The sequence below is a fragment of the Thunnus maccoyii genome, chromosome 6 (genome assembly GCF_910596095.1).
Source record: "Thunnus maccoyii chromosome 6, fThuMac1.1, whole genome shotgun sequence".
Taxonomy (NCBI): Eukaryota; Metazoa; Chordata; class Actinopteri; order Scombriformes; family Scombridae; genus Thunnus; species Thunnus maccoyii.
In genome coordinates, this window is record NC_056538.1 from 27,820,122 (window position 1) to 27,839,697 (window position 19,576).

Genomic DNA, 19,576 nt, shown 5'->3' on the forward strand with positions numbered 1-19,576 from the left:
CAGTATTGAGGGATGTTTGCAGCTCGCTCCGCTGTGTCAAGTAGCCGAGCCTGCTCAATGAAACACAACACAAGCCGAGCTCTTTATATTACTTTTGTTCTGAACTAAAGAAAAAAAAAATACAATATACTTTTTATACTGACTTATCCTTAAAATCTGCTATGTAAAATGCATTTAAGCGCATGTAGATCAGCTGTTAGCAACTGACATTTCATGATAGATTAATTAACAAATAACTCATCACTGTGCCTTTCCCCCCCCTGCCACTGAAGAGCCTTGTTGAAAGCCTGTTTAGCGTAGCTCAAGTGTTTGATGTGCGACCATTGTTAGTGTGAGACCTAATTTTGTTGCCTCTCTGTAATGTCATTTTGTTTTTCTCTGCTGTAATAAATGGAGCATTACATTGTTTTTAATGTTCTCACACACCAGCGGATCTCAAATTGTCTTTCCAACAGAGAGTAAGCCCAGGAGTGCGGGGAAGGAGGTCTTTGCAGCATCCTTATTCTTAACACAAACCAAAACCGCCACCGACGCTCAGCAAGCCACCACTCAAAACGAGCTATTTGTTTACTTTTTTCACAGTTGTCTTTTTAGTTGTAAGCTGGATCCATTCAGCAGTTGATGAAGCTGATCGAAGGGAAGGCAGCGGGAAATGGCAATTTTCACGAAATTTGATACCTTATTCAGCCTCCAGGCACCATAAAAGGGGTCCAGATAATAGAATGGAGGGTTAGTGTGCTCATGATCCATGACCTCAAAGTGTGCTTGACCTGATCAAAGGACATGAGCGAGCCTGAACGCAGTAGAAATAGTGAACCATGAAGACAAACACCTCAGGCAGGAAAAAACAGGCTCCGGTTCTCATTGACAGCCCAGCATATGCATCTTCTGCATTTATCGCTTGATCAGCTGCCTCTCTTGACAGCTCCCCTGAGTTTTGAGTTCAGCCATGTGAGCTGTGCTGTAGTTGAGGAAGGAAGCCCACCCCCCCCCCCCCCCCCCCCCCTCCTTTACCTACCACTGTCTGTTTTGTATTCCATATGCCAAAAAAGCCTGTGTCCTCAGGCTTCAACGATGTCTTACCTGTTTGGACCTGCTGGGATTCCCTGTCCTCATAATTTTGTTTGGACTTGATGGATGATGGCTGAAATATAGTGCTGTCAAATATTCCTGGTATTTACTGTATCTCACACTCACACACACACATTCAGGGTTGTTTGGCACTAGAGACTGTATTTTTCATGTGCTTTGAATTGCTTTGCAGCTCCTGGGAGAGGGTTTTTTTTTTTTGCTGTGGTCTGGTGTAATTCTGCCTTTTTATGGTGTCTGTATTATTCCCTCTCTTCCCCACAGTTTGAACGGCTCCCTGCCCAGTAATGTGGAAATCAAGAACAACACCCTGTTCTTCAAAGGGCCCGTGACCTACGACCTGGCGGGCACGTACGTCTGTGACGCAACCAACGGCATCGGGACTCGCACCGGCATTGTGGACGTCAACATCACAGGTAATTCGACAAAGTCGGTCTCTTGGCGTTTCTCTCTCTTCGTCTCTTCAGTAACTCTGGCATGGCTTGCATCAATACAGTAGCCCTCTAAAAAATTTTTGTCAGCAACCAACAAACCCCCATCAGCTCAATTCATTAAAAGTATCCATGCACACGCACAGACCAGTATAAATGATGCAAACACACAAACACCATTTCCCGCACATAAACTGGTATTTAGTTTAGATATGAGAGCTACAAACTAATCATTGATTACATTTCTTAGATATCACTGCCGAAGATGTCCATGTGATGAATTAATGATATGGACGCTATAAAGAGCCACACAGACGTGCGTAATGGTTGCACGTGATGACAGCAGTTCTGGCTGTAGGAGAGCCTCGCCGGTGCAACACAATCGACAGGTGTACAGACTGGTGGAGCAGGTGGCGAACTGATATGAAAAGGGCAGGTTTAGGGTGTGTCTTCATCCATTTATGGCTAATTGTGGGAGTGAAAACGCACCCAGTTCCCCAGTTGACTGATTTATAAAACAGAACCATACGTACACATGGCTTTATAACAAAAAAGAACGCGTATGCATATTCCTGGCTTTGTACGTACACACAGTTTTAGTCATGAATCTACACAGAGTTTTTATGCATCTGGCCCCAGGTGTTTGTAGCAGGTCAACTATGTGTTTTCAATCTTGCTCCTACCTGCCCTGGCTGTGCGGCTCCCTGCTGCACTGTTTGGCAGGTTAGAGGGAAAAAAAAAAAAAAAAAGCTTTTGTGTTTGTGTATCAGAGCTTCACACACACTGTGAGAACACAACAGCCGCCCCCTCCCGCCCTGCCCTGTTATGCATCTAGCTACATGTGTGGGAGCGATATAAAGCAGGTCTATTATCGGCACCTAAAATAACATCAAGCAAAATGGGGGTTTGAGGTGAGAGTACTGTATTGATCATAGTTTGCTCGCATCACGCTCACATTTCTCTAAACAGCCCGTGCCTCTCTCTTGCAGTTGAGCACTGCGCTAGTTCTTTTGTCTCTTCTTCTTCCTCTTCCTCTGCTTCTTCTTCTTCTTCTGACTTCTGGGGAAAACAAAATGCTGAACAAAACTGATTCAATTCCCTTGCCTTCCAGATAATTGTTGGCACACACGCATTGTGGTTCCTCTGGGTTCTTATCCATAAGAGACGATATTTTGCAATCAAAGCCTTTGCTACAATATATACCAGATCTGACTTTGCTATACGTACTACAAATGCGGCGACCTTTCTCCATTGGTACCAGCTGTGTATGTGGTATGGGAGACTGTCGCAGTTTTGGTCTGGTTGGACTGGAAAGGCGTTTTCCTCCCCTTTACTCTTTGTGCTGCTTGGTTTCTGGGAAGCGGGGGTGTTCTAACTCACATTGCTTTGCATGTTGACTCATGTTGTGTCTCTGGGAACGCTGGGCTTAGTGTGAAGTGAACAGCTGTGTCTGACAGTGTCATTGCATACCTTTTTTTCTGTTTCCTCCTTTTTCAGTGTGTTATTCTCTACTGGGAAGGGTAAGACTAGGACAAAGCAGCTCTGTAGGATATGATGTCATTACCTGCAGTGTGAGAAGTTGCCTATCCAATGTAGGCGGGTTAATAGTGTGATAATAGAAATCTCAAAAGAGCATGAACAGTCCTTACTTATCAAACAGGAAAGTGAGGAAGTAATCTACCGTCAGGAAATCACCGTGCACCAGCTTGTATTGAGTAATAGTGTTCCGAAGAGATTTCACTGTTTGGCATAAAGTACTATATCCCTTTGGAAAGGAAAAACAAAGGCACCAAAGGCATTTTCTATTTCTGCTTTTTCATTGATTGCTTAAATTAACAAACCACGTTGCTATTTTCCCCGTAGTCTTTCTGTTTATTCTCATCATTTGTCCGTATAATTTTATTGAGTGAGTGAGGTGAACAATGAGTGGGTACATAATTTGTGCACATTCAGTTTCAATTTATCTGCATACAAACTTTGAATCCAGGCATTTTTCTGTTGTTTTTTTTTTTTTTACAGCCACGTAAAGGTTTGCAGATTGCTCAGCAGCAGATTAAAGTGAATGTAATAATTGATTTTAAAGCTGTGAAAATGCTCTTAGTTCTCAGCAGTAGGTCGTTGTTACTTCCTATTACTCTGCATGTTGACAGTAATTACTACAAGTTATTACATATCATTCAGGGACGTATAATTATGAATTAAAGCAAAGTGTTTTGCACAATTTCTACTTGACTACTTGATTGTCACTCTTCCGTTGGCTGGCAGAATTTTATTCTTGATATTAAGTACCAACAAGCCAAAACATATTCTTTATTACAAGCCACAAAGCACTAAGTAATAAGCTGGCCAGATGCTAGCTGTAAATGTTCTATATTGTTAAGATGGCAAGAGTCCTGAATTTCTGTTTAGGGTTCATTCCCAAAGGGTCCAACACAAGCCCTAAAAAACATGTTGCCAGTTCCCATAGTAACCTTGACAAGAACAGCCAGGCTCCCTTTCCCAATGTGCAGTTCAGAGGCTGAGCTCCAACATGGTGGCCAGTCAAATTGTACAACAGCTCGCAAACAGCGGGTTGACTGTAAAACGTTTGTATGCTTTAGGATGTAGAGAGGAGCGCAGCAGCGTGTGCAAACAGGGCTAGAGCTGTCCTGCTCTTGTGTCTCGTGCAGGTGCAACATGGACACCGGGATCATACAGCGCTTGTGCTCATATGCTCTTTGCTGATGTTGTGAAATGCTAGCCTATTCCTGTCTTAATGTGGGCTTGTCAGCATAATGTCTTTGCACTACCACAGAACACCATTAAGCTTTACAGATACGTGTAAAAGAAATCTTCCCTATTTAGAATCCATTTTATGTGAATGTGGAGCAGCTTAGATTTAGTATCGGCTATGATGACATGAATAAGAGACTGTTAGAGGTGATCTTGAGGGAGGGCTCCACATTTCCTTCTAGTTCTTTGAAGTGCTCTGTGCAACCTTGACATTGGCTGTGCATAATGACCCGTTGGCGGAGGTAAAGAAGTATGCTGATGCTTCATTAACTTCAAAGAGCATCTTTGTGCCTCCCAACAGCCTCAGACAGGCCTGGCTGAGACATGGCAGGTGAGAGGGCCCACTGCTGGCTGCTATTCAAGGCTGCAGCATTGGGCTTCAGTAATACTAGCTATGGGTTCTCTGCAGAAAAGTAAGCTGACCAAGTTGATAGTTGCAGTATATTTGTTGAGCAATTTCTAGACCAGCACTGAACATAAAATAATTATTTCTTTCCCTTGTTAAAGGGCACATTTTTAATTGTCTTTGAATTTAGAGGCACTCAGGAAAGTGTTATTTCTCCAGAGTCAATAACTCAGGCATCATAGCTGCCCTTTTTTAGTCTGCAGTAAACTGTATCAGAGCATTGACAAATCTGACACTTAAACAATCTGTCAACCACCTCATACCACTATTGTACATAGTTCTGTCAGTATCAAGACCTGAATTTATCCAAATGTACTACTACTAGCTGCATTATGCATTAATTTGGTAGTAACACTTTTGTTTTCATTTTGAAGTAGATTTTTAGATTGACACAGCAATATACACCTGCCAGGGAGACAACCCTGCATTCAGTGTCAGGAAGATAAAATGTCTGTGACAACTTGTTTGTATCACAGAAAAGCTATTTTCTCACACTGGGAAACAACACTGATGTAGCACTTAAGGAAGGTGCATTTTAATCAAGCTCCTCAGTTTTCACGGACAGATTTGTGGGAGCTGCATAACTGTCACCTCGGCAGATAGCAGGGCCACAGAGCAACTTGTTTCAATTAGTTTGGGGATAGTGTTTGCTGTGGAGATGGCATCAACGACAGTAAGTCACATGGGCTAAGACGGCTTTCTCCAAGGACGTGTTCCGCAGATATGGTGTCGCTTGTCAGAATCTAATGAACCACTCTCCTGCTTTAATCAATCCTCCCTCACAGAAAAAGAGGTGAAAGAGGAAGTCTGACGGAAAAAAAGCAGAAAGGAGAGAGGAAGAGGGGGGGCCGGGGGAAGGAGGAGAGGAATCTATAGCAAGAGAGATGAGCTTCATGTAATGGCCCTCTTCTTAGCAAATACCTCTCTCATTCACATTCAGTTCAGAAATCTCCTGAGGGAAAGTTGACAAGTCGTCAGATCTGATTAATCGCCTAATTACTAATGGGCATCAGAGGCCATGTTAAAAAATAAAGACAATTAAACAGCCTCAGAGACTCACAATGAAAGTTATTTCTGAAGATTCATTCTCCGCAGCTTTCCGTTTTAATAGGAATGCCAGTCAAACGGTGACTCCTGTAAAATATTGCAGATGAAAAAGCCGCAGAAAGAGGGCTGAATAATGTGGTTAAACCTCAAAGATTCTCCCCCAAACTTAAGAGAGCAAAATCAGTCTTTTATTAAGATAATCAGCTTTTCCACCATCACACTCTGTTTTTGTGCTGGAAACAAATCGTCGCTGCCATCTTAAATTTCTTCCCAGCGCATAATAAGACGTGATGAATGGCCGTTTTGTCGGGATAGCCGTACAATCATGTCATTATCACCCCTGTGAAAGGAGAAGTGTGGTTGTTTTCTTGGCAGCACACAATAATGTGACATGTGGGAAAATTTCCTTCAGTGAAGCAGCGCATTCACTACAGAACTCATTTGTTGACCCACTTGAATAATCTTTTAAACTTGATGAGATATTTTTTAACCTTGACTCCTCCACACAACAGCTCTAATCTGCGAGAGATGGGGGGGCCGGACTGAGTGAAATACAATGCATAATTCCCGCCACATTAGCAGGATCAGCTGTGAAGGATGATATCAGATCAGCTCAGGGTCAGCCAGTATGTGAACCTTTCGGCGATTACACTTATGGCCTTAACTTTCATCCTCCTTTGTGGGAGCTGTGTCACCGAGCTGCTATGGAGAGCAGAGGTGCAGTCGGCTTTGCTATAGGGTTTTACCACTTGGGTTAAACTGGATGGAGTCTCTTCAATTTAGCAAGAAAATATGAGGATGGATCCTTCTGTAAGCACAGGCAACCGGTGTCGACATCTGTTCACGCTTGCCTGAACAAGCAATAGTTCGCTCCCGTGTGAGAAAATGAACTTGAGAGAGAAGAGGTGCGGGGTGAGGGGGGGGGAGGGGAAGGAATCTTAGCCACATGGTGAAAATGAGATGAATAAAACATAGACGGTCCAATAGAAATATAAATAAATAAAGGTATACATATGACTGAAGGAAATGCTTCAGTGGGTCTGATTTTTTGGAACGTAGTTTAAGAGGTAAAGTGGGTTTCAGAAATGGGCTCCGAGGCAAACAGAAACCGGGAGTGATACAGAGTTGGAAGAGAGGGCAGGATGCTGTTTACATGACTTTATGTAACAGCCTGTGTCAACTCCTGGTGTTCACTGCTTGTCACATTCTCTATCCTCCATGTCCTACAGTACAACGACGGGCGAAGACAGTGAGACGCAACAGTGCGCGGGAGGGGCTGACACTCTTTTAAAAAGTACCTAGATTGACTTTTCCTGTGTTTATTTACCAATCTCACTTTAATTTAATAGCCTCCACATAACCAATGCAAGCAAATGAGATCATTGCTGAGAACATTAGCTATGTCTATATAATGATTCCAAATGCTTGCCACTGGGTTGGCAGGAAAGCAGCAGCAGGTTGGCACTAGCAGAGGGAGCTTTCTCAGCATAAATTTAAATTACTGAGCAGAAGATGTTAGTCTGAGCTGACATTTGTTATAATTGTCCTAAAATGTATTACAACTTGTACTTAAAGGACCAGTGTGTAAGGTTTAGCGGCATCTAGCGGTGAGGTCGCCGATTGCATCCAACTGAATACCCCTCACCCTCCCCTTCCAAGCATGTAGGAGAACCTACGTGGCCACAAAACTCATGAAAAACACTAAAGGCCCTGTCGGTTATGGGCTATTGTAGAAAGATGGCGGTGCAATATGTGCCAAATGACGTAGATTCCCAAGACCATTTCCTTCATTTCTTCTCTCCTTGCACCAGGATCAATATCCTCAAAATGAAAGAAAAACTGGGACTGCAGCTGTCATTCTCAATATGAATTACTCTAATTGATTTCTCAAATGTCTATAAATTATCAGACTATAATAAAAAGTGGCCATAAGAATTTCCCAAGTCCACTGAGACACTGAACAATATTTGAAGAGTCCGAAACACAAAGATGTTGAATTAGACTTAATTCCAAAAGCTGACATTTCAGCACATGTACAGTTATTCAAGACTTATCGTGCAGTAGAGCACACCTCCTTAGCACACAATGATGTTTGAGCTCATTTTTAAAAAATGATGCGTATGTGATTGTGCAGGTTGTCAACAAGAGAACACAAGTTAATTTTCACGTTGCAAAATGTCCCACCCAGTACATATCTATGTTGCCATGAATCTCATCAAAAACGTTTGGTTAGGCTATGGTTCATACTCTATGGTGCAACATACCAAGTACCCTTTTATAAGGGTGTCAGGCTTTTCATTGATGTCACAGTAAAGCCCTCTTAGGACACATTCCCGGCGATTTTCCATGCTGGGTTCTGTGGGAATGAATAAACCTTCACAATCTACACACAACTACTCGGACTATACTGTGTTCACATTATAGCTGATAATGTTCTTTAGCCTAAATGTCAGGGACTGATCATGATATTATGACCATATTATGAGGTTGCAGAGTCGCTGAGTGCAGTTTCCAAAGAAACAGATGCTTAGCTCTGCGGCTTATCTTTAACGTAAGTTAGTACATGTAGAATGAACTGAGCTAAGCTTTTTTCTCCTACGACCCGTCCTACTCTGCCGCTGATTGGCTTACCCTGATATTCTCACCCTAACTGTAACCAGTCTCACTCCTCATGCCTAAACCTAACCAATCCAATCAATGAAGGCAATGAGTACTAGCCAATCAGAGGAAGAGTAGGGTGAGTCATGACTTTACCATCTTAGGAGAACAAATTTGGCAACGGCTGCTAACGTGCACAAACTTATCCATGTACATACTGCACATGTGCGGAAAAGTACAGATAGCCCATTGGGACTTATTCCTGAAACCTTACACTGTTATGTTAATGCAATGAAATCCTCTTGTCTTGATGGTCAAAACTGCAATTATTCGGTAGTTTCAGCATAAAACAACTATGTAATACAAACAACATCCAAGTTTAATTTCTTAGAGTGTACGGTGAGAATATCCTTGAATAAAACAAGTATCACACTGTATATTACCATATATTATCTAACCGCAGAGCTGCTCCACACAGCTATTTGTCTCTTTCTTTTCTGTGACAGAGACAAGAGACATTATGATGTCAGCTTTGCAAAGGCTCCCCCAGCAATGTGAAATTTGTTTGTCTTCGCTTGTCATGGTGGAGTCTGTCTCAATCTGCGCGCTATATAGCACATTACACTGTCGCCTTCTCACATCATCACTTGCATTATTCATAGATCCAAAGGCCACATGTGTATATCTTGTATATCATTGCACCCTCACTTCAAGCACACACACATGTTGTCAGGCAGGTTGAGGCGCGTATTGGTCTCTTGCCTCTCCCAGCTAGCTCATCCCTCACCCTTGAACTTCCTGATCAGCCATCTACAGACCTAGAGTCTGCAGGCTGACTGACGCTCTAGCCCCCGCGTCTCCTCACTACAGGAGGGGCTGCTCGCTGCTCAGCTCCTGCCAAGATCACACCTCATTATCCAAATGAGACATTAGCATGAGCCACTCCTGCGCTCACACACCATAGGCCACCCCATAAAGCCTCTGCTGTGTTGCGCTGTGCCAGGGAAAGCACTGAGGGGGAAGACATTGTGGCTGCAGCTCGCTTTGCATAAAATGGAGGAGGGGGATGTTCAGTGTGTAAAGGGGTCTTTTTTATTTGGAGAGGAAGAGATAGCCGGGCTGGAGGAGTGAAATGGAAATGTCACCAGGGGAGAGCATGTGAGAGCAGAGCAGCTGAGATCGTAGTGATTTATCTTAACATTTGTTTCTGCATGGTTTGCTGTTTCTGCTCTCCGGAGGACGCGGAGGAGAGGGATGTGGCAGACAGATGGAGCTGGGGGATTGGCTGAGCCCCTTCGGCCCAACTCGCCTCCTCCGTCCTCCTCCTCCTCCTCCTCCTCCTCCTCACTGTCCACCCGTGTGGTGTCGGATCTGTCACGCCTCCCTGAGAGCCTGATGAAGTAGGTCAGACGCTGTCCCAGGGTCTGACCACTGGCTCCGGAGCTGCTGCTGATGCTGTGTGGTGATTCACTCATTACACACACAGTTCCATAATAACAACAAGGAGACAAAAAAAAAAAACAACAAGAAAAAAACCCAACAGAGGAGAAGCTGAGGGTAGGATAGTGTGGTAAACAAACAGGGCCCTGACCTCTCCTGGCTTAACGCGTACTAACATGCAGATTTGTTTGCTGCATGTCTGCTGACCCAATAACTCATCCTTACAGCACTTCCACTTAGCACTGCAAACACATGCAGGGTAGCAGGGAAATTTAGAGATGCATTAATAATGGTACCTTATGCGCAAACATGGTTTTTAAACGGCATTAGTGTTTAGATGCTGGTGTAAATATTCATTGCTCATTAAAGGTGCATTAAGAATGATTATTAGAACCCCCCCCCCTAGCAAAAAAAAAAAAAAATGACCCTAATATTGCTGCAAGGGAGCAAAACAGACTTTCTGATTTGGAACAGAAGTAAATATTGATATGTTATCTCTGCTCTAATTTGTCAGTATATTCATGTTTATTATTGATACATATATATTGATATTATTTCAACTGTAAGCCACCATAGTGTTGTGACTTCTTGGTCACCGGTGGAGGCCCAAAAAAAGAAGAAAAAAACATACTGGTGCTGCTTTTGGGAGATGAAAACAACAATCAGTCTCTGTTCCTCCGACAGGACCATCCTGCAAGTCACTGCATGTTCACAACATGCCACTGATGATGTCACACGTGTTTTGATGCAAGTATTTCACAGCGTTATCTCCTTCAGCACATCCTGTGCCCTCTTATCTTTTGGCTTTTTACAGGGAATTGAATTTGAATCACTAGTCTGAAGGTTTTTATGGCGGCATTTACCGACATATGAGGCAAGATTATGCCTCTGTAAAATAAGTGTAAAAAAAACAAAACAAAACAAATGTTGACAAATAGAATGAAATGGTAGATATTGGAAGGTAGTATGCAATAGGTTAAAAAAAAGAGCTTTGCCTCGCCATCAACTCCCCAGGCAGCAAGTTAAATTCCTGTCAGTGATGAGCTTTTATTCGTTGTGGCAGCATTACATTTCCATGACTTCACAACCACTGGCGAATTCAGACAGGGGAGTAATGAGGATCGTTGGAATCACTGAACGCGTCCTCCGCGATTGTCCCCCTCCTCTCTCACTCATTATGCCATTCTTTATTCGCCGTTGTCACTCCCCCAACCTCTCAAAGGCACTCGCTCCATCTTCTTTTTTTTTTCTTTTTTTTTTCCTTGTTGCCACTCCTCAACTTCTCAAAGTGGCCCTCTATTTTCTTTTCATCTTCTGTTGTCTGCTGCTTGTTCCTCATTTAGTCATATTAAAACACCACTCCCTGTACCACTCTTTGAAATCCTCTCTCATTTTCCCAGCCTGTCATAACACCTTGTCCAAATGATTGCGGTAAGACTCAGGAATGTTTGTACCTGTATCTCTCTCTCTTTCTTTTTTTCATGTGCAGACATGACTCGAGCACACCCAGAAAGAGTACCTTCAGGACAGAGTTGTGAAACAGTTTCTCTCTACTTTAAAGCCCCTTCTGCATCAGACGTTCCACTCCCTCAATATCTTTGAACATTTCCTGCTGCTGTTTTTTTTTTTTTTTTTGTACTATACACTGAAATATAAAACCCTTCTCCGTATGTTGTTTTCTGAAGTCACAAATCTGGCACGGACCTGATGCGACATTTACACAACAAGATGTCAGTCTTTTTTTGGAGTGCGTCACATTTGTTTGCCATTTGTTTGCCATTTGTTTTTCTTAAAGACTCGCTTCTGTTTTACACTAATGACTCAGAGGGAGAACACTCACTGAGTTGTGAAGGAAACAAATTTCGTCACTGAGACGTTCGGTGGTATTAAATCATCCGTTCGATCAAGTCAGATGTGAATATTCAGAATAATATGATTAAAGTGATACAAAAACGGCACGGTTGCAGCATTTACATAGCAGCAGTATGTCATGTTATTCATTACCTGTATAAATCTACCATGCCTCTAGATTGAATTATAGCCTTTCATAGCACATCTTGGCACCTATTAATCTCAATAGTACATTTTAGTCATTTCAACTCAAGGTTACCCCACTATCTACATATTTCCAGAGTGGTGTTAATAGACACTGCCTTTTGTTGCCTGGAACAGTATCAGGATTGTTGTTGTGCCGCTTTGAGGTCTTTTTTATCTATCTGTTGGCAGGTGTTGCTGGTAGCGATGGCGTGCTGGTGGAACGCCTCCTCCCTCCTACATGCTGTCAAACCCCCCGTTGTACCCCGACCATTTCAAATGTGTTTTATTATTAGTGTTTTTCGTAATGTGATTAGTTTGTACCATAGCCACTCTAATTTCACATACTCACATTCACAGAGTATATAGGCTAGACAAAGGCGAAGCCGCCGAGCTGTCGAAATTGTGAAATCTTTTTGCTTTTTTTTTTTTTTGTTATCTTCATGTAAGCACGAAGCCAGTGAGCTGAACGGGGAGGTGGTGTTGTGATGTGACCTTGCGGAGGGATAAGTACGAAGCAGAAGTGTGCTGGATAACATTGTGAAAACATGCAGTCTTCTTTGCCAACATACCTTTTTTGTGTTGCAAAATATATTTAAAAAAAAAAAGCATTGTGTTCCCCTCCATAGCACTGAAGTGATCTGATGAGCTTTTCCAAGTCCATTTCACAAGTAGAGCCATCTTAACACTTCAACATTCCTCCCTTACATCCCCCCTCTAGTAAAACATCTTAATAACTCTAGAAACTCCATTTCATGTTTTCGGTACAAGATCTTCCAAGGCTTCCTTGGAAGTGATTATGCAGTGCCAAAAACCCAACAAAAATACCTCCATGTTTACAACTGCTTTAATGTTTGGACTGTAACCCATTCTTCAGTCGTTAGTGTTGACATTCACATTCTTCAAATACGGGTGTCAAGAGGTAGCGTCACATGATCCTTTATAAAAATGGAGGTGATAGAGAGCACCTTTGAAGGCTCTCTGTAGTTTTAATGGTCTCGCCTTGTGTTTTTTCACCTTTCTGTGTGGTAAATGTTCAGTCTGGGCAACCTCAGAGATGCAAAAATCTGCCTAATTAAGATTGTATAAAGGGATTGATGAGAGCGAAGACAGATCCTAGCTGAGGAAGGCAGTGAAGGGTAGAGGAGAGGATTACAGGAGAACGTTTTCCCTTTTCTCTCTACTCCTACAATCCTCTAGATTTTCACCGCTCTTTGGACTTGGTGGGAGGATGTGTTCCCGAGCAGGGGTGACCTGGCTTTGCTCTCTCATTCATGTGTGTAATGAAGGCCTGTGTCTGAATAATCCCATTAGGTGGTCAGATTAAAACCTGAGCTGATATTTGAGACTGTGCCCGGCACTGCTTTAGAAATTGGAGAGCTTTACTGTCGGCCCTGGGAGAACGGGTGCAGAGGAAAAAGCAGCTGAGGAGAGAGACTGTGTTTGGGAGGTCTCTCCTTTGGACTGATAGAATGCCATTGTAATTAAAGAAGAGAGGAAGGCTCCAGTAGCTTCTTTACCCCCATCCTCGTCCTTTACATAGCAGAGAGTTGTGCTCAGAGATGTATCATTTCCACTAAAGCGCTTCTAAATGAGTGTAATGGCTTTGATTCAGCAGTTGAGCTGAATAATTTGAGAATCACTTTCTTTCATCGCTCATGTGGGAAATTTGGCTTCTTTTACATGATGAAGATGCCAGAGTTTGTCAATTATTTTTGTTTATTTTTTCGCCATGATGTTTTAATCTGACTCTGTTTGACTTACTGAGTTGCAGCACAGATAATTTTATATCTCCAAGGAACCTTTGGGATCGCTTAACGTAAACCTTCATTTTGGCTCAATTATGATCAGTTACTTTCAATTTGAATTATTATTCATAATTTTATGTATTAAATTTAACAAATCCTGTTCAAGGCAGTGCTAACGCGGCTTCGTCATGTCCCTATGATGTTGACTCCATGGATCATTTGTGCATATATAAGCTATAATTAAAACCTAATTGTGAAAACGTGTTACAGTTCAAATGTGGCCTGATGACGTCGATGCAAATTTATTCTAATGTACATCAAAACATTTATTTAAGCTTTTTGAAAGCTGATTTGCTTCCCAGGTATTACAGCACTTATTAAATTAGATCCAGATATGTTCTCTCCTGATGAACAATGTTTAGATCCATGTTTACTAGATTATGACATGTCATAATAGGATGGAGTAAATCACTACAACAGTAGAAAGAAATGGTATCAGTGCCAGTAAATCTTCTCTGTATCTTGTCTTGTCTTGCCTTGTTGCATACGGTACGAGTCTGTGGTTCGCCCTGCACGAGCAGGAAGCCCTGCCTTCCTCCCTCACTTGTTTCTTTCTCCCTTTTTCTCAATCCTTTCCCACACCATTTGTTTAGTAGACGGTGTAATTCTTTGTTGTTTTTTTTTTTTTTTTTTTCTTCCACCTTCTGTTGAGGATTCAGCGTTTACCATTGAAGTTAAATGTGCTTATGCTCTGCAGGTTTAGACAAGCGCTACCTGTGCGCCCCGAGGCTTTGATCACATTTCAGATAAAAAAAGTTTCTCCTGTCTCTGTGCTCGAAGGAGCTTTGCACATTTTTTTTGGTTTTAAGTGAAGACGTGTATGTACGGGACATGGCTTTCAACGCTTAGTTTTTCTGTGAGTTACAACTGCTTCAGTCATGAGCATTGTGTATCTTCCTGTAGAGTAGGCTATTCGCTCCTTAAAATGGTGGAATGAATGTGATGGCTCAGGTTTGCTCCAGATCTGGTATAGTCATGGCAGTTGTGAATTTAAAACAACATATTTTTTTTTTTTTTTTGTATTTGCAAGGCAAAATCCCAGCCTTCACACTCTGCTCTTGTGGAGGCTGGCATCTTAGTTATTGTTTGTCTCTAGCAGGCCATTAGTCATTGCCACTCTGTTCAAGATTCGAGCACATCTTTGAGTCATTTTAAAATTTCCTCTATTTTCTCCACTGTCTTCTGAATCTGATTTTTTTTTTTTTTTTTTTTTCCTCTGGGAAGCATATGTTATCTTTTGCTGTCTGCACTGCTGCCTGAACAGAAGAGCTTCATGTTTATCAGCTCTGTTGATGCATCATGGCTGTGTATGCTTGGCTGCTGATAATCATCTCTGGCAGTGCTCTTTCATTTCATTATTGCAACAATGATGATGAAGATGTGTCATGTTGTATTATTTTATGCTGGACATTATTGCAGTATATCATTCAACTTTGAGTTGTGAGAAATCTACAGAGTTAATTGTATTAACTGAAAGGCCACATGAAATAATTCTTCCACGGTTTGCTCATTAAATTGTTTAATTATATATGTGAATATAAATGGAGACGAAATCATGGTTAATGCATGCTGACAAAGCTTCATTCACTTGAATCTTTTTACTCATTTCTTTTCTTTAATGGTCTTGTGTGCTGGACTGGCTGTTTATTTCTTTCTCTCCATGTCTGAAACTGCATGTGACTGTCAATGACTGAGCCTTGCCACATTGCTGGTAAAGGCTCCTTTGGGGTTGGGGCGGGGTTCGTCGTGGGGCCGGGGGTCCTGTCCTTCCTTTCCCCTTTGCTTTTCCGTCCTTGTCTCCCTTACTTCATCTTTCCTAAAAAAAAAAATCTGCACCTGCACAAAAGCACCTCCTCCCACCAGAGCACTGACACACTCCCTTCCATCTGTCTTTTCCTACCCAGAATTCCCTAACAACCCGCCACCTGGGGGCCGTGAGATCCCGCAGGAGCAGCACAATGCAGGTGCCGCCATCGGGGGCGCTGTGGGGGGAGTGGCCCTGTTGGGCGTGGCGGCCATACTGCTCTTCATATTCCTGCGCCGCCGCCAGCGCACCTTCAAGGGAGACTACAGCACCAAGAAACATGTGTTCGGAAACGGTTACAGCAAAGCCGCACACCCTCCCATCCCCAAGAACCTGCAGTATCCGGATGACTCGGATGATGAGAAGAAACCCGCCCAGATCGGTGGCCCCGGAGGGTTTGAGGTGAGCGAGCGCGATTTCGATGCCGAAGCAGAGGACCTGAAGAGGCCCTATTTCACTGTGGACGAAGGAGAAAGCCGAGATTATGACGAGCGGACTCTGGCTTTCCAGTATGACCCTGAACCTGAGATAGCCGATGATATGATCTCTCAAACCGACGGCTCTGTCATTTCTAAGAAAGAGTGGTATGTGTAGTGGCATGCAACAACCAAACCAAACAACCCCTCGTCCCCCCCACCTGCATTCCACCGCACCCTTCACCTCCATCACCAACCCCACCCTCCCATTTGTCAAACTGCACCCTCCAAGTCCCCTTCCTCTTTTGGTCAACCTAGTACCCCCTTCCCCCCTGACTCCCCCCCACATCAGACCCCATCCAACTAATCTCTATTAGAAGATCAAGAGTCTATTTAAAGTGCTAGCAACATCAACTTCTCAACATGACCGCATTGGTATCAATTCCATCAGGTGAATGGGCAAAGAATACAAACTAAAGGTATGTAATTGGACTCGTTGTCACTGACTCACGAGGCCAGGGAGGTGATTGGTTGATTAATACTGGTGTATTATTCTTTTTGTGTCATGTTTTTTTTCATGTTATAAATGTATTAAATGTATAAAAAGAGACTGCAGGTTGAGGTTTTGCTGAGCACATTTGTGAAAGTCCTACACTGGATGTACGATTTGTTTTTTTTTTGTTTTTTTCCAATACCATTGCCGTTTTGTTATTTTTATAATGTCTTTTTGTATGATTTTTAAGTGACCAGAGAATTGAGAGTTAAATGTCTGACATAATTACAGGTGGAGTTCTAAGTGTTTGTAATTTTGTGGTCAAATGTTTCAGAGAAAGAAAAAAAAAAACTTACGTCATACAGCACCTCTATCATTTCTCCTGTTTCTCTCTGGGTTTAGCATCCATGAAATTACAAAAATTTTGTATATTTACAGCATTAAAAGCAGATATGTTATTGCTGTTTTCCAAAGACATGCTTAGTATTTCTTGACCCCTGTGTTTATATGCTTGATATATTTCTTTACTGAGAGGGAGTCAGTGTACTGAGCCGTATGAATATGGCAGTAACAGATAAATATCAAAAAAAGTGTTTTCAATTTTCTTTCCTCAATTAAAAAAAGGGCCCACATCAGTGAATCAGAGTAGCAGGGGAGAGAAGGGCTACAATTGTACCTGACACAACAACACACTTTTCAATCACGTCCAAAATGGGTTTGATGAGTCTCATAGAAAACTTCAATAATTGCTCTGAAATGTCATCGTCACTTGACTTGAACAGGATTTACCTGTGTAAACGAGCTCAAAAAGTTACCACTATAATGAAATGTCTGATTTTTATGCTGAATTGTCATAATTATGTTTTGTTCTAACCCTTTTTTTATCAAATGGATGTCAGAGAAAAGTGTCTGGGGAATTTCCCAATAATGACTCTGTCTCTTCTTATAATTGTGTGACTGTATACTGGAGAATAGACTTAAGCCTCCCCGCTTACACCAACAGCATTTTCTATGAGGAGTCGTCCATGGACACAAAGGACACGGATAGGAGGAAAATGTCAACCGATGCATATAGTTACATCTGCGAGAGAAAATATTTTAACATGTAAAGGGAATTGAAAATATGATGGTGGCCATCCTGGAGTTTAATAAGTCACCTGCTGCTTTCATGGTGTTTTTGTTCCATCTCTTTTTTTTCTGAAATGAATTTCAGTAGCTGTTAGGGGGGTTTTAAAGGAATGAATGGTTTTCTGTCTCTTAATATTGGCATCTGAATCTGCCAGTGGGGATACAATGACCCTGTCTAAAGGCATTATATATATCCGGCTTTTTAAATCACTGTTAACAAGTGCCAGCTGATGCTAGAATAGCAAATGACTTGTTTCTCTCCATCATACAATCAGCAAAATGCATTTGCTTCAAACAAAAAAAAAGTTCAATGTGAAACATCAGACACAAGATAAGACAAGCAAAGAAGTAAATACATGGATATAAATGAGATATCTGACTGGCTCTGAACAATATAAATACTGTATTAAGCCTTATTTTATGCATGTTTTTGTGTGGGAGTGGAAGTGCGTATGTTGCTATTTTTTCTGTATCAATTCCAGTGTGTTTGTCCTCGTTTGCAGCTCAAAAGACAGCACTTTTTCAGTGTTGTCAGTATTGACAAAGATATGAGTTTATGGGCACTCAGTACCCATCGACAATATTACAGTTAACACACAAAAGTGTATGAATATATATATAAATAAAGATGAAAAAATAACATCTCTGTGAGAGTAAATCTCTCTGTCGGCTGGAGATGTGAATGTTTTACAGTCCATGCTTGTCTACTGTATGTTTTTAGATGAGCATGTTAATCATGAGCCTCAAACTATATTGTATTTTCAACACAAATTAACAGTACAAAGTGGGGAAATATCATGTTCTTATTAAAAGTCTGCTGATTTCAGCTTACTTTAGATTCATTTTTACAGCCTTATTTCTTTTTTTGTAAAGTGTATCCACTACAGTTGGAGAGCAATGCATGAGGTTTGAATCAGAAAGTTTCAGAGGGGGAAAACTAATTGACAGCAGTGGGGTTGCTACTTTCAAAGTGCGAAAACAAATTGCAATTTTATAGCCTTTGGTTTATTGTGCTCAGATAAACTGCTTTGCTGTAACGTTTCAATTCCACGTTTACATCACATCAAAATAGAGACACATGTATGAAAAGCATGTTTTTTTATCTTTTATTCTTGCATTCAGTGCCTATCAAAGTCAGGAGATATGAGGTAGTCTGAACAGTTGCTGCTCCTTCATTTAAAGGTGCAGTGTGTAGGATTTAGTGGCACCTAGCTGTGAGGTTGCAGACCGCAACCAACTGAATGCCCTCCCCCCCTCCCCTTCCAAACATGTGGGAGATCCTACGGTGGCCGCAAAACTCATGAAAAACACTAAAGGCCCTCTCTAGAGCCAGTGTTTAGTTTGTCTGTTCTGGGCTACTGTAGAAACATGATGGTACGACATGGTGGGCTCCATGGAGGAGGACCCGCTCCCTATGTAGATATAAAGGGCTCATTCTAAGGTAACGAAAACACATTTTCATGATTCTTATTGTCAGGTGATTATACAGTAATTAAAACATACTTATGAATATTATATTCCATTTCTGTCAAGTCTGTTCCGCTCGATGCCACTAAATTCTACATACTACACCTTTAAATTATTCATGCCATAGAATAGCATCATGAATAACTTAATATTAAAATATAACATAAACTGCAAACCTCTTCAGATCAGACAAATGATAATTCTTTAAATTGCAGTGAATTTCCGTTAGTACAGTACGGATGTTATTCCATCTGAGCTTAAAAGCACGACACTAACAATGCATCTGTACTTGATCTTAAAATCAATTGATCTATTAAAAGCTGCATTCATTACCATTTTAAAGTTTAATGATTTCTAAATGGTGATACAGCACTTTTTTTTTTCCACTCAATACTGGATAGTTTAAGTCCTAAAGAGATCTAACTTTTGCAACATAGTCACACATCGCTGACTTTTCTAAGCACAACAATTGAAATACTAATCCAGTGAAAAAAAAAAAAAGATTTAACTTGTAAATTTAAATAAATAAATAAATAAAAAAAATGCTGCTTTGGCTCAAAGCAAAGATCAACACTACCCATTCTTAAAGCACAAGTTTAGGGTTTCATTTCACTTATTTTTCTGCATACATTATGAAACCACT

The 19,576-nt window shown here is 41.6% G+C and overlaps 1 protein-coding gene across 1 annotated transcript in view; it reads left to right on the forward strand.

The window, feature by feature from the left end:
* The window catches only part of nectin1b (nectin cell adhesion molecule 1b), a 77,278-nt gene extending 58,443 nt beyond the window's left edge, over window positions 1–18,835 (forward strand). The window contains exons 5-6 of the mRNA XM_042413978.1: window positions 1,354–1,505; window positions 15,530–18,835. Coding sequence (XP_042269912.1) covers window positions 1,354–1,505; window positions 15,530–16,023 — 646 coding nt within the window. The 3' untranslated portion in view covers window positions 16,024–18,835. The remainder of the gene's footprint in view (window positions 1–1,353; window positions 1,506–15,529) is intronic.
* The last annotated feature ends 741 nt before the right edge of the window (window positions 18,836–19,576 follow it).